Here is a 16,128-nt window from a genome sequence, read left to right on the forward strand (position 1 = left end):
GGGTGGAAGGGACAGCTCGGCGATTGGCGGAGCCCGCCCGCCGCGTCACGTGCGCTCGCGGCCGCCCTCCCAGTCACTCAGCAACGGCGCGCGCCCTCGCCCTCCCCCCACCCCCCATTCCCTCCTCCTTTCCCCCCCCCCTCCCTCCCCCCCCTTCACGCTCGTCACGGAGCGTCCCGCTTCCCCCCGCCCCCCTCTCCTCCCCCCCCGCCCTCCCCTCGCGCGAGCCGCCGGGAGCCGCCGCCGGAGCCGCCTCGCAGGAGCCGGGAGCCGCCGGGAGCCGCCGGGAGCCGCCGCCATGGCCGAGAACGCCGCCGCCGCCGCCGCCGGCCTGGAGAACCACCGCATCAAGAGCTTCAAGAACAAGGGCCGCGACGTGGAGGTAGGTACGGGGCCGGCGGGGCCCCGGCCGGGCCCGGCCTCCGCCTCCGGCCGGCGCGAGAGGAGGGGCCGGGGCCGGGGCCTGGCCGCGCTCTCGGCGCCGCCGGCGGGAAGGAGGCGGGGAGCGGCCGGTCGGGGCGGGCGGGCGGCGGCGGGGAAAACGCCCGCGGGTTTTTTTTTTTCTCCTCCGTCATGCGGGCGCGGCCGGCGGGGGGCGGAGGAGGCGGCGGCGGCGGGGGGAAGGGTTGGCGCTGCCGGGTCGAGCGCGGCCGCGGCGTGCGGGCCCCGCCGCGCCCCCTCCGCCGCCTGCCCGGCTTGCCGGGGTGCGGGAGGGCCCGGTGGGCCCCGCGCCGGCGGCTGTGCCCGGGCAGGGCCGGAAGGCGGCGGGATGCACACCCCCCGCCTCCCTCCGCCGCCCGCCCCGCTTCCCCTCCTCCCGCAGCGCTCCTTTCTCCCACCCCGGCTGCCTCCTCCTTGCGCCCCCTCCCCCGTGCTCGGCGGGATCGGGGCTCGGATGGGGTGGACAATGGTGCCGGCTGCCTTTTGTGACAGCCCCTCTGGGCCGGCATTAGCCCTTCCGCCGGGGCGAGGGGCTGCCGTGCCCCGCTGTGCCGCCTCCGCCGCACACGGGGGCCTGTGCCCGTGGCAGGGGCCGCTCCCACGCTGTGATGAGCCTTTTTACAGTGTACTGTGCTGGCCGATTTTGCTCCCTGTACTGCCTTAAATCAACCTCCCCCCCCCTTCTTTTTTTTTTTTTTTTTTTTTTTTAATGCTGGTAGGCACATCAGTAATTGTCTGCTGGGCGTCTCTATCTAAATCGGGAAGGAGTGTGGTGCCTTACTAAGACTAATGGGGTAGTAGTTTACTCCCCCGAATCTGAGACACGCTAGGTGATTAGAAGCTTATTCCTTGGAGGTATCGCGAAGGTCTTCTGAATCTGTGTGTCGTTACTGGGGACATCTTCAATTCTAGTCGCAATTGAAAAGGGAGGAGATCCCAAATCTTGTGTTTAAGTTTCTGTAATAGGAGAGGAAGGGGGAGGGAGTTGTTCTGAAATCAGACTAGGATTGAAATCGGATTAGGATTCGCTACAGTAAAAACCTAAATATGTGCTAGATGACTTTGACTTCACCTGAGGGTGTTTTCTGTGCTTCTGTTGGTTTTATCACTTAAATTCACTTCTGTAATCAGTAGGGCTGGCGTTTTAGTCCTTTGAAAGCATGTTTTGTATTTTAGCAGAATTCACACCTCTGCTGCTATTGTTTGGGTGGAGACAATTTTATGCAGGTCAGGCTTAGCAGCAGCAGTGTCTTTAAGATGACATTCACGGTGTAAACTAATCTTTATCTTAATTTTTGTTTAACTCGGTGACAGTGAATCTTTCTCACAGAAAATATTGTATGTAAAGAGTATGATAACTTCAACACTTCTGGCTAACATTAGTAAATGTTAGAAAGTAACTAAAAATTGCCCATCCTTCTGTTTAGCAGTTGCTTTTCAGGGTAAGGAGGAGGCGTGGTGGGTTTCTTTTTCCCCTTCTCATCCAGTGAGACTCTTCCTGCTGCTCCTCATTCATTTTGTCCTTGTCTCATCTCCTCATATTGGTTACTGGCTTTGTTGCTGCTTTCTCAGTCACTGGCCTGAATCCATCAGAGCTCTAAACAGGGAAAGGTTAGGTATGTTCATGCCTGGTGTGAACTGATCTGTCATCCATGCTTGCTTATATTATAGCATGCCGGAGACGAGGGGAATTAAATATCTGCCTCTGTGGGGCGAAGAAGGGAATTGACTGTCTGAGCTTTACTGAAATTAGTTATACTAGACCAGCTAAGGTAGCTTAGCTCTTATTTCCTCCTGAAGAGGAGTAATTATCCTGGAATAGGGTATTTGCTGTTACAGAGAAGTATATCCTCTAGAGTTGTCTTCCAGTGTGCTGACTGACTTCCTTTTGTGGCTGAGCCTAAGACCGTTTGGTAGATAGCTCCAACAATGTCAATGTGGTTAAAGCTTTTGTCTGTGCTTCTGAAAAGGGTTAAAATCTGAGAAGCATCTTTCTTATGGGGGCAACAAACAGATGAAACACAGAAGTATGTAAAAGTTGTGTACCCATGGAGGTATGCTAAAATGAAATTTAGATTCATTTAAAGGACTGTAAAAGATTAGAAATGTGTCAGTGTCTTTCAGAACAACTTGATTTGTATTAAATGTTTGAAATCTTCTACTACACCTCCTTTTTGACTCTTTTCTGATCATGGTACTTATTTAAAAGTTTGTGTTAGAAGTACCCTTCTAAGTAAACATTAACTTAAGTCTCTAGAAGTAAAACAATGTAAATTAAGTTTATAGTGGAGAGTGAAGGAGCACAGCAGTGCTATGTATTACTTACTGTGCTTCTGTTGAGATACTGGTACACAGCCTGACCTGCTTTGTCTGTATTTAGTGAAAGTTATCAGTTCTCCGCAAAACGTTTCTTTACTAAATCAAATATTATAAATAATTCCCAACTGTCAGCAATTGTTTTGATCCCCGTGCTGCAATAAGGAGTTTTACATAGAGATCCTGCCTCCAATTTTCTGTACTTAACGTTGGAAACCAGGAAGCATCAGTGCTGTTGTTGGCATTGATCTGCATCTACACGTTTTGTCAAATTCCACCAAAGAGAAAGTAAGTGGTTAGGATGGTGGAGTAATAAATCATGGTCTGATACCTAGATTACATCCTTGTAATGTAACATGTAAAATATTCAAAGCCCTATGCTGTCAAGTTCAGTTTGAAAACAGTGGCATTTAAGTCACCTCCTGCCTGGGGACAGTCACTGCCTTTGAACTCATCAGGCTTGAATACATTCTTTAGTAATCTTCCTTTGGCTTCTAATAAATACTGATGAGTTATTATTGATCCCCTCTGGGTACAGACTCTTCTGGCAGACCAAAATACTTACTCCTTTAATTTGTAGTTAACTCATACTTTATTACTGGGTTTGCTTGGCCCTATAATTGTCTTTGATTTTTGTTAGTGCAACTTTAAAGGAAACAAAAGATGAGCAAGTACTTTTGTTTTATGTTAAGACAGACCTCACTCCCCTATGCAATTTCTCATTATGCTCCTTTACCAAGAGCAAAGAAATGGATTTGTTGAGCAGAAGTCAAAGCTTCTGAATCCTTGGCCTGCACAGGTTCACTCTGCTTTTCCTAGTGTCAGGTTTGGGTGGGAGTTTCTTACATTTTTGTTGGATTCCTCTGTTAAGGGGGTAGAGTTGTGTATATAGAACTGGAATTCTGATTTTGGTTAATACTTCCAAAAAGTATTTAGCCCCCAAAAGGAATAATAGCAAAACCAAATGGCAGAAATGAAGTGTTACTCAATAGGAGTTTGTGTTCTTGATTTATTAGTGACACTTTTCTATTTTTATAGGTACTGACATGTGGTTAGCAGCAGATAGAGCTAACCTGAACCTGCAGAGCTGAGCGCACTAGTGGCTTCATCTGGACAAACAACTGCCAGAACAGTTTCTCCTCACAACCTTCTCAATTTTGTATTCTCCAAAGATGTGAAAGGGCTTTTTAAATTGTCCCAAATATGAAGAGAAAGCTTTCCTGTGTTGATCATAGGCATGTAGTCTTAAGTCTCAGTGGGTTTCTTCTAAATGTACAGCACTGGTTATTCCAATGTAATTGAGGCTTCACAGGACAAGGTTAAACAGTTGCAATCACTTCATTTGTAATACCCCTTGTAACTGCTGTGTTTACGTGTTTATACTGACATCTAAGCTAGCCTAGGTTTCAGAAAACCTAATTTGAACCTTCTGATTTTTCTGTTTGCAGTTCTTCAGCTTCATTCTTTACCTAGTAACATCCTTCTCAGACTTCTTTTACTCCTCCAGCTTCTTGGACTAGAAATGTTACTTATTTTTTATTACAATAGCAGGCACCCATACTTTGGCTCACTGTTCTTATGTTTAAGGTGACAGATCAAACAGTTCAGCCCATTTCTTTTTGTTGGGATTAGTCAGCATCCCTGACTAAAACTGGGGAAAAATTCTTGATGAACGGAAATGTTATAATTTGCAGGGCTGTCTGCATGACTTACTGTTATTTTGGGGTGATGCAGTGAGACTATGTGGTCATGTAATTAGCAAAATGCATACTGGATCAAAAGTAGAGCTCCGTGTGCACTCATTTGGAAAAAAACCCCAACAAAATAAACCAAAAAAGCAACTAGTGAGGTGTTAGTGCATTATAACCTAAATAACTTTCTGTAAAAACACTTCAATGACTGGGATTAAAATTTCCTTTTCGTATACTTGTCATACCCCTAATCATAAGTCGAAAGAACACGAGTCCTTGAACTTCTGTTGCTTAGGCCATAGGATTAACCTCCTGAAATTTGTTGAAGGCTATTTACCCAAAGGAGGCTTAGCCACTCTATCATCTTTCACCTACTCCTGCTCTATTTGATTTTAAGCTTCAGAGGTCCTGGCCACTGATGTCTTTTCTCCAGTTACAGGTTTTTAGGGGCAATTGGTCTTTTGGTCTGTATCACTTTTGGGTTCAGGGACTTGGAAGGATCCATTTTTATTCTCTACCTCCAGCATCCCAACCCCAGATGAGGCAGAGGAATAAACTGGCTTAGCCCAGATCTCCATCATCAGCTCTGGCAGCTTCAGTGTATTTACTGTTGTTGCTTTGCTGTGGATCTAGTTCTTGTGGATGCTTGAATTTGTTCATGTTTTTCTGTCATGCTGCCATGAATTTTTTTTGCAAGCAGAGGAATATCATTCTGGGGAGGCCAAATCTATGCAGTCTGTGGGCACCTGAGAAAGATATAGGTTGACTTAAAGCCACATTCCTGTCAAGTGTCAAGGGCTTATTGCAGTGGAGGTGCCATAGCTGCACGGTGTTAATGAATGACCAGGCATGCTGCTACCAGCTCATTTCTTGATGCTGTTCTCTGCACTGACTAGTGTTTTTGCTGTCTCCTTGTACTCTCCTCAAACGCTACGTGAAACAGATAAGGTTTGTAGCAATCCTAGAAAGCCCGTTACTCCCAGCTACTTTGCAGCAATCCAGTCTCTTTCAGGAGCTGGCTTTTACAGATTGCTCAGCTTTCTGCCTTTAGCATTGCTGGCACATGAATGGATACTGGCAAAGGAAGGGCTGGGAAGGAGTAGGGCTGTAACAGCTGATTTAGGTTAGTTTAAGGTATTGTGGACCTGCTGTCTTAATAGCTTCACTGGCTCGGTGAACCTCAGTAGTTCAAGTGAAAACACAGGTAGCTTCCTGTTGGGAACTGGATTTAATGTAAGATCCAATACTCATGCAGAATTTCTAAGATGACTCCTGCAGCTTCTTTATTACCCTTTCAGGCCAGTATTTTTGGCAGAATACAGGTGTACACGTTTGTATCTTGGAAAGAATTACATGGCTAGGAAGTAAAATGTAGGTGTGGGAAGCCTCCTTGGTTGCTATTGCTACAGAATTCTGCAAACTTTAGATAGTCTGCAAGTAAATAGTACAATGCTGTGAAATATTTGTGACTCTGGCAGAAAACAAACATCCAATAAGTCCACTTGGATATACTGTCTTATGTTTTCCTTGTGAGGTTCAAAATCAATTGAATGCATTGTATTTTAAAATGTTTAAAGATACAGATACCTCGTTTATTTCAGAAGTACCTATGGAGATGGTTTGGAGATGGTGTCTCACGATGGACATAATCTTCATAAGCTGATTGGGATCCAAGTATCGCTGTTTGTTGTTGTGATATACCAAGCCTTTGCTAATCTTCCTGTAATTACAGAATTTGTTTTCCTTCATTCTTATGTTTTTCTAACACTTCTACAGCATTTGCACTGGTATATCTAAAGCTTCTTCTGTTAAAGGATTGATTTTTAACGTGGAAACTGTAAAAGTCTGGTCAAAGTTGATAGCAGTATAACTGTTGTACTAGTTTTACATAAGTTCTTTGAGGCTTTCATAATATTTGTGCAGTTCAGACCAAACCCAAGCAGGACATTTTGTCCTCTAAAACTGTGTTATCTGAAAAGGTGGCGATTAGGAGGATGTTAGCTACAAGTGAGTGACTAGATTTGTATTTATTGTGGGTTTGGAAGTGGAATGAGGCATTTAATTTATAAGATTAGGCTAGAAAAAGCAGTGAACTCGAAGCCGATGGACTGTGTCATCAAGTAGTAAAGACTACTTTTAATTGCCAAGTGAACTGACTTGAAATGAAAAAGAAGTGTAAGACCTATATATTTTCCAAGAATGGAGTCTCTATCAATTATTTCCAAAATACCTAGCACTGTGAAACTCTGATTCTGAGTTGGTGTCCCTGATTACTTCTGTAATTGCAGAACCTGTGCACTTTGCATTCCATTCCACCAAATTTGGCGTGGGTAGTCAAAAGAGCTAAGTTTCTTTCAAAAAGTTAGTCCTGCATCAGAACTTGGAGTGAACGAGTTGCAAAGCTCTTCATGTTTCTTTAATTTTCTGCTCCCTCAGCTTCCTGAGCCAGCCCTTCATGCCTGGAGAAGACCAGTGCTGGCTCAAAGAGAGGAGGTCAGTGTGAAGGGGAGTAGGTATACCTTGTCTAGTGATATTTAGCTGTTGGATTGTTTTCCCTTGTCAGTCGCAGTCAGATTGACATTAAATCTGCTGGGGAAGCTCCATATCGTTTCTTCTGGGTCAGCTGACACTTGTCTCCTTTCTCAGGTTAAGCAAATGTTACAGTCAGTTTTAAACTTGATTTTGTGTGTGTCTTTAATAAATACTGCAAGTACAAAATAGGAATATATACTGGACGAACAGCTGCAGAACAGGAGACAAAGTGAGCATCTTCCCCGTTCAAACACTGAATCGCTTGTTTCCCTCGTATTCTGTCATGTCTGACCAGCTGAGGATCTCTTGTGCATTTTTAACCTTGGTTATTGTCAGATTGGGTAACAGGTGGACTTTGGACATAGTGATAGAATAGCTGATTTGCAAAATCAACTTGGAGAAATGGCCTCCTCATAGTTGGCTTGTTGGCCTTGGTGGAGATGTATTTTAAAGAGTGTTGAAGCCCCATTGCAAACTTGCTGGTGTGGAACATAGTAAAGGCTTGTCTGCATGAGAAGATGGTCAGAGTGCTAGGGTGACTGACTTGTGGCCAGGTTTTCAGAGACGCAATAAGGATTCCTGGCCAGATGCTGTGTGAGATTTCAGGTTCGCAGTTCTTGTCTTGTCGTAGTCAACTGCATTGTAAATCAGAAAGTTGATGAAATTTTGTGGAGACACATTGTGTCTCTCTCTCAGGTAAGCTAAGGGCACCCTAACCAGCATGCTGTCTTTGCATGCAGCTTTTTGGCATCAGGGTTTCTTGCTGCTTTTCACGCATACAAATGTTAGATGCAAAATCAGTGGTAGTGATTTCTCTGCATCAAGAGTCTGACTTGCAGCCAGATATAGAAGGCTTTCCACATCAAGAGAGAATCCTGAAATGAGAGAGCCCTGCTAGGAGTCAGCAGGACCCTGTTAACCGCTGTTCGTTAGGCGTGCAAGAAGAACGTAGGCTGGTAGTGGGCTGTGTTCATACCACTGAACAAACAGCAGTGAAGAGCAACCTTGTGGACAAGAAGAGACGTTTAAGGAGCTCTGACACAGGCGATCAAAGTGACGGTGCCTTTGAGCATCAAGAGCTGCCAGTGGCAGTTCAGAATCTGGCAGCACCCTCTTCCCATGCCCAGTGCTGATGGGGGTATGGCCCACGCTACCTCTGTGCTCAGTGCAGCCTGTGTTTTGGTGAGCCCTATAGCTGGGAGGTTCGAAGGGGCTCTTGTCCATCAAAACCAGACTGCTTTTGGTAGCCTAAGTGACTTCTTAGGGCTAGATGATACCCTTTTTAAGGAAGGATGTGTAAATTGGAATTTTGAGAAACTAAAGGTATCCTCAAGGAGAGAAGTATGATACCCAAAACGTTCAAACGGCAGAAACATGGAATCAGGGCTTATGTCTTGTTAAAAAGTGAAGTAGAAGCATCTAGAATTCATGATACTGAAATGATTAAGTCAGAAGGTTGCTGACAGCATTCATAAAAGATCATGGGATGTTGCTCAAGTGTATTTTTTAATTCCTCATGCTCCGTCTTCTTCCTGGGTTGTCAGCTGGGTTTGTTTTCTCTTGCATCTTGAGCAGAATGATCTCTTCATAGATTTAATTAGGCAGCTAGCACATGTTTAATCTTTTTTTGCTTTTTGATTATATCTTTGAAAAAAAAATCTGATTTTATTTGAGCCATGTAATATTATACCAAAAAAGCTTGCTGTGGTTGAATATAGACTAGCTCTCTAGGGATTTGATTTGTTGGTTTTTTTTCATGGCACCCTGTGAATGTATGCAAATTGCAATTACTGTTTCCCATTTTATAGATGGAATAATAGGATTTTTTTTTTTCACATTTCACAGGGAGGTGCTTATAAATATATCACAGAATCATAGAATGATTGTCTGAGGTACTTTGATATTACAGTTGAAAACTGTTTAAGTATCTGGAAAGGGTGTGTCTTTGTTCAAACATAGATTGCACAAGAAGGCATCTGGCTAGTATTTAGCCTAGTAGGTTTTCTTTTTCTTTTTTTTTTTTTTTTATTTTCTTCCTAGGGGAAACTAGTATAAATATTTGGCAAGCTTAAGAATGTCTGGTCTTCTGTGGCATTTGCCCCAGAAGTCTGAGAGGCCTTTCTGACCAAACACTTCATTTTGTAATTAGATTCTTGAAAGTGGTTATCTACAATTTTATAAAAGCTTTTACATTTAAAAGAATTTTTTTAAGTCTTTATGCTGATCTAAAGATCAAAATTTTAGTCTCATGTTTGCGTGTAGTTACCATGAGCAGTCATTTTAAGTTTACTCTGCTGTTTTCTGTTTTCGTATTCTGTACACAAGCGAAGATGATATTTTGGCCGTGAAGCATGGCATTAAAAATGCATTTGGTTTCTGGTAACAGAAATAAACTGAATTGGTGTCTTCTAGACTATAGAAGAGGAAAGGGACTCCTGCTCTTCTGCAATGTCAATCAGCTGTTCTACTTTAATAGGCAGGTTGGTGTACTTTCCCTCCTCGGTAAGGGAACGGGGGGGACGCTTGCTTAGAAATTCTAGGAGAGGACTGAGGTGGTGTCATGTCTTGGGAGAGACCAAGGAGTCGTGTAGGTGTTTTGCCTGTTCTCTGTTGAGGATAGGATAAACTTCTATTTCTGGGAGATTCTAAAGCATCTGCTACACTGTTTGTGCACTACAGGAAAGTAACAAATACCTTGCTAGTGTTCACATGTCTGAATAGAAATTTGTGGACTGTCGAAAGCAGATTCTTGTGAAATAAAACTACCAAATTTCAAATCCTTGTGTGTGTTTACAGTGTGTCAAGAAGCCTTCATCTTCTAATTTTTTTAAAAGTGTGAATAGGAATCACTTGTAATGAGACTATCTTGGTTACCCACTGTTCTTGGTGCTTATTTGGTATATCACAGTATTCAGATAAGACAGAGCTGGCATTGTTGTAAAATTCAGTATGCCCTTCTGCTTCCAAGAAGTACAGAAAACAAGAAAGACTTGATACAAGTATCCTTCAGACCAGTAGTTTCTTTTGGGCTGTAGCTTAAATGACCAAACTCCACCCTTATGTACTTCAAGGTGGGCCCCTGTCAGAGTGGAGGTAGCAGGGGCTGCGTTGCCACTGCTGTTTGGAACACTACACAGGTTCCTTGCCCTGTTAGGACCACAGGACAAAACAAATACTTTGAAGTAGTTGGTGATACTTGTTGCCTGCCTGTTGGTCTGCGCAGACTAACTGGTGTGCAGTGATGAGGTAGCTTGTGGTGCAGTGGGGTTACCTGGAAACTTCAGTTGACTTCAGGTGGAGCCCATATGGCTGCATTGCGATCTTTGATCTGATGTCAGTAAAGGTGTGATTAACAGTGTTAAGATCTACATCTGAATGGGAATGCTGTAATACTTTGACTGGGTATAATGTCCTTGATTCAAACAGCACCAGTAACTGGAAATTTACTAGATTATGTTCCTTCTCCCAGTTGAGTTTTGATATTCAATAGAGAATTCTAGTTCTTTTATTCTATATTAAAACAGCAGATAACATGTTGATAGTATTCTGGACTGCTTTGTGTCCATCAATATTGGTGCAATTTGTGTTGAATGCAGCCAACTAAATTGCTTCAGGTCCAGTCTCCTGAGGATTGTTTGATATATTTGTACTTGTAAACCGGGTAATCGGTATATGGAAATTAAAACATGAGTGCTGACATCTCAGTACTTTGCTGTTATTAGCTCCGTATGCAAGTTAAACAAATGCAGAGAGGGTACTGGGACCTCAAAGAATATGCTTACAAACGAGCTGGTAAGAAATAAACTTAGCAATTGCTTTTCTACCAAGATCTTTTGGAGCAGTAGAAGTAGATCATGTGGATAGGCAGCTTTGCTTCCATAGGGCTTTCAGGTGAGTCAGCACCATGAGCAACAATAATTGGAGGCTTGTGGCTTTCCATATTGGCATGCATGTCTGACTTCAGTGAGTCATTACCCGTCACTGAGTAAAAGTCACAGTGGATATCTCAAGTGTCCAGTTTGCTGAGACTAGCCAGGTTCAGATACTTGAATTGCCTTGCCACAGACTGGCTAACAAAAAGCAGCTGGTATTCATTTTAGGGGCCCCAAACTGGGGATTGGGGGGAAAAAAAAAAAGCAGCATGGCACCTCCAACTGCAAAAGATCTAGTTTTCCTTCAGTGATCTGTATTAACCTCGAGGAACTCTAGTCCCAGACAGATTATGGCAGAAAATATAGCAGCTTAAATACTGCACTCTGCTCCTAGTGTACCTAGTACTGCATTAAAGGTTACAAGCCAAAAGGAAACTTTATAGTGTTAGAATTCTGCAGTGCACAGAGAAACTGAACCAAGTTCTAATGCTTTCAGCAAAGTAATAAAGGTCCTAAAAGGACCTTTTTGAGTCGAACAGTAATCAAATGAAATAAAACTCTCTTGGTGTCTCAGGTCAGGGTACAGGCACATTGTAAGTGTATTTGGCTGCTTTCGTAGATCTGTTGCTTGTACTGTGGAATCCATGCCCCCTGCCTGCATTTCTAACTGGGTCAGCATAATTTAATATGGAGCTATGATAACTAAAGCCAGAGGTGAAGCTGTTCTAACTTTGTAGTCTATATGACTGAAAAAAAAAATTAAAAATTGCTGTTTTTCTTAGAAGGACGATTTGGAGCTTTATGAGAATACTTGGTAATTAGGTAAATCTCAAAATTGTGTATGGGGAAGAAGAATCTACCTAGAACATGCACTGATGTGGGGGAAAACCAGCTGGGTAGTAATCCATGATGCTTGTAACTAAAGGAATAAACCTAGCAGGAAGGGTTAGTTTAGACTGAACATTTGGTTTAGTTTGGCATAGGTGTCAAATCTTGCAAGTCCAGAAGAAATAGAAGGGATCAGTGTGCAGTGTCCTTGGTTTTAGTTCTTTCAGTTGTGATTAAGTAGTTACATTCAGACCATCATGATGCTGTCCCAGAATTTTAGTTTAGTAGTCCCAGATTTTTTTCTTCAAGTATTGTGATTTGCTTGCAATTCTTGGAGTAAGCTATATGCACTTGGAAAGTGTGAACAGGTAGAACAGCAGTATCACCTTCTATCAGTGTCCCTTTGTCTCTGTTTTTGGCTGAAGCCAGCTGTACCAGAACAAGTAGAACAGTATCATCAGTCTAAGCCTCAGCTTCATGGAATCACAGAATGTGAGGGGTTGGAAGGGACCTCAAAAGATCATGTAGTCCAACCCCTCTGCCAGAGCAGGACCACCTAGAGTAGGTCACGTAGGTCACACAGGAACATGTCCAGGTGGGTTTTGAATGTCTCCAGAGAAGGAGACTCCACCACCTCTCTGGGCAGCCTATTCCTGTGCTCTGTCACCCTCACAGTGAAAAAGTTTTTCCTTATGTTAATGTGGAACCTCCTGTGCTCCAGCTTGCTCCCATTGCCCCTTGTCCTGTCGTTGGCCATCACCGAGAAGAGCCCGGCTCCATCCTCTTGACACTTGCCCTTTATGTATTTATAAACTTCCTAACAAATTATATTCCTATGCAAATGTGGAATATTTAACTCCTAATGTTAACCAAAGATAGGCAGCTGACAACCTTCATCTCAGCTACTGTATACAAACAAGCACTTGAAATTTTTTTTTCTGCCCAAAGCCAGTGCAGCTCCTGAGGCTTCTGCATTTTCATGTGCATTGCAGTATTTCATGCTCATTAAAAGGTGTCAGAGAAGGAGTAAGGAAAAAAAGCTAGTAAAGCGATTTCTAGGGAAGAATGGCATTTACTTCATCAACGCAAACACCTTCTCCGTTCACTGTATTGCACCCACAACTCCATTGTATTTAAACTATGCTTTAGGGTATGCTCATATGCAAGAGGGGGAGGTATTAGTTAAATCCAATCCAGCTGTTGGAAGTGGGCCAGTTTTTTTCTTTCATTTAGGCAGGTGGAAGTGATCTGGAATTGACTTGCAAATGCTATGCTCTTAGGGTACCCTGTGTGTTTGATCAAGCTACTTTACTATCCCAGCTATGTATTCAGGCTAGCTCTTTCCTGTAAGCATGCATCTTCTGTTTTTCTGAGACGGGTTCCTGTAATGTTGAGAGGCAAGAGCAGAAATAAAGAATTTAAAAGACCAGTTATGGATGGTCTTTTAATGAAGTTTTAGATGCAGAGAAGATGGAATCTGTCAGTGAATTTGTTCTCTCTTTTTCCACTTACTAGCTGATCTTTTCAGAGGCAACTAAATGGACATCTTGCCGAAGTTCCTGAAAATGTATCATTTGTATCCGCAGAATAGCCAAAGCTGACATTGGGGTGTGGTGTTTGTCTTGTCAAGGTGAGCCTGGCTTTCCCCTCCGGTGGGCTCGCTGGAGGCTGATGCGTGCTAGTTGGCCTGCGGGAGAGCGGGGGAAGCCAGCGAACTGCTTGTGGGGCAGCTGGCAGGCCAGCCGCGCTGGCGATATCGACGTGCTGGCTGGTGTAAAAACATCGGTTTCCTGCCTCTCCATCTCTGATGTTTTCTGGACTTGCTCCTGTTGCAGTGGAAGTGGTGTAGTACATGTGTTGATTGAAAAGATGTCACTCCTCAGGTATCTCACTTAATGAGGTGGCTAGTCTGGGTGAGCACCACCCTGAGCTCCAGATCTTATTGTTACAATGGTAGGTAGATTTTCAATCATTAAATAATGGTTTTGCTTTTATCTTCCTTCTGACACAACTGGTATAGCTAAAAATGGTTAAGATGTTTGAAATTCGTACCACTTGCTGTTACAGCATTTGATTATTTTTTGCTGTACAGAGAATGTAAGTTATTAAACACCTTGTACATGAAACTTCATTTTAATTTAATTTAAGAAATCTTTATCCCAGCATAACAAAGAGAGTGTAATGACTTGAGCTTCTCACTAGTTGTATCGTTCACACATTTAAATAGTTTTGGTTTTCTGATTTGCACTGCAACTGGGGATGAAGTAATTTTATCAGGTATCCATAATTTCTTGTCTCTGAAAGTGATATACTTAAGGGACTTTAAAGTGCTTATAATCAATTAAGATTGATTTTTAGATGTGAAATAGAAATTTCAATTTAATAGAAACCCTAAGACTAGATCCGATATTTCATTGCAAATGAGATCTAACTTAGAGTAGTACCAATATTTTAAATCATCCTTTCATGAATAGCAGGACTATTCTGACTGCTTTGCCTCGGATGTGATTTTGTCCTTTTAAATTGGCCTGAATTTTCTTCTTGTAGTCTCGTATAACTTTGTTAGAGTTTTGGGTTGGTGTTTTTTGGGGGTTTTTTGTTTGTTTTGGTTTTTGTTTTGTTTTGGTTTTTTTTTTCCCCAGGAAAAATACACTGTGTTATGTATTTGCTACAGAGGGTTTTGGAAAATGTTGTCTTGTTCTGCTGTACACTAGACAGGTACAGCTGATCGGTTTGGGGATTCCTTGAAATTTTTTTTTTAGTTTACAGAGGCTGTATGAGTTGCCTTTTCAGATAGTTTAATGTATTATGCAGCTAAACTTTTTTTTTATGTTAAAGGCTCAAGAAGCCAGAGAAGCTTGCTAGACTCCAATTCTCTCCTTAGACTCTCAATCAATGCTATTCAAAACTTTGAAGTAATCTGTTTGTTTGTTTGCCAGGGAGGTGTGCGTGGGCTGTCTTAAGACATCAAGTGGCAGTGTTACAGCAGTGATACTTGCTCTTTAACATACAGTGAGCATCTTGAGCACCTCTGACAGGGTTTCACAAAAGGTGCTTGTCAAGTATGCATGGTTGAGCCAGAGGGTCCCAGATGTTTAGTCACTTAAAAATAATTTGTTCAATGTCCTTACAGTAAGGGTTACTGTTATGCTGATAGTTCAGAAATTCGCAGGGTTATCTTTAGCCATTTCTTTTTGATATCAAGAATTTTATGTACAATTTTGTGTTGTTGTAAACTAAACATCAACTGAAAAATCAGGAAGACCTTCCCTTCTCCACAGATCTGAAATTGAGCTTTTGAGTTTCTTGTCAGCTTCTTGTTGGAAGGGAGATACCAGACCTGAAACACTGATCTGATGAGAGTGGCTGTATTCTGTGTCACTTCTGCCCATTGAGTGTGTCAAAGGCAGTTTTACAGGGGCTGTGGCGTTCTTTGAAACCGTGTTTTGGGCATCGACTTGAGGTTTGATTTGTTTTCAAGGCCTAGTGTCTCTTCAGTCTCTTGTCTCTTTCATCAGCTTTGCATTTTTGTGTCTTGTATTGCCATGAAACACCCTTGCAGCCTGTAACACAACAGCCCTAATGTGTGTAATGATTTTCTTTATTGGCTTATGAAATTAATTTCAGTTTTGATACTTGGAGGGAACTAGGGATTATGTTTCTTTCAAGTGGAAGGTGTTAGGGAGGGATTCTTGGCATGTAATGCTTTGTATCTGGCTTTGGAAGAGTATTCAGAAATTCAGGGTAGAAGTGAGAAAACTGATTTATCTAACAGCATCTAGTAGATCTTTTGGGTTTTTTTCTGTTTTATTTTATAAAGTAACAAAGTGCTGAGGAACTTGAATTTAGAAATACTGCTGAACATCTACTTTTGAATTGTAACAAGACTTAGGGTGCTTGGTACATTACTGTGGTTATGTCTGCCTGTCAAACATGCTGGTAGGTAGTGGTTTTTCACAGATGGTGAACTGGGGAGAAGAAACCTCATTACAAAAGCCTTATGAACTTAAGTCTGACTTGAGTCATGTGTAACAATTGATATGTAATATCGTAGCACAAGTTGGGAGTGTGGTATGTTCTCCTTTCTTAATAGTACCTGCTGACTGACAGTTACTCATTTTTACTTTCTGCACTTCGCCTACGGTGCTTTAATACCCTTGTGTTTAGGAGCGGCCTCACAGTTCAGATTCTGAAGAAATAAACTTGTAGGTTTTGTGATTTGTAGGATTTTGCCTATGCCAAGTTTTCCCTTTCTGAGATTAGGAACCTGATTTTTTTTTTTTTTTTTTTTTTTTTTAAAATTCAGTGGAAGAAACAGTTCAGATTTGTCTTGGGATGTAGTTTTGAGATGTGCTGTTCCAGTGTGACACAAAGTTACTTGCTTGAGTACATTAAGCTGAGAAGTGACCATAGTCAGATGCTGTGGGTGTCAAACACTGTTAGATCCA

General features: G+C 42.5%; 1 protein-coding gene across 1 annotated transcript in view; it reads left to right on the forward strand.

The window, feature by feature from the left end:
* Positions 1–298: 298 nt before the first annotated feature.
* Positions 299–16,128, forward strand: part of KPNA3 (karyopherin subunit alpha 3) — a 52,018-nt gene continuing 36,188 nt past the window's right edge. The window contains exon 1 of the mRNA XM_086476489.1: positions 299–382. Coding sequence (XP_086332615.1) covers positions 299–382 — 84 coding nt within the window. The remainder of the gene's footprint in view (positions 383–16,128) is intronic.

The sequence above is a fragment of the Leptosomus discolor genome, chromosome 1 (genome assembly GCF_034619465.1).
Source record: "Leptosomus discolor isolate bLepDis1 chromosome 1, bLepDis1.hap2, whole genome shotgun sequence".
Taxonomy (NCBI): Eukaryota; Metazoa; Chordata; class Aves; order Leptosomiformes; family Leptosomidae; genus Leptosomus; species Leptosomus discolor.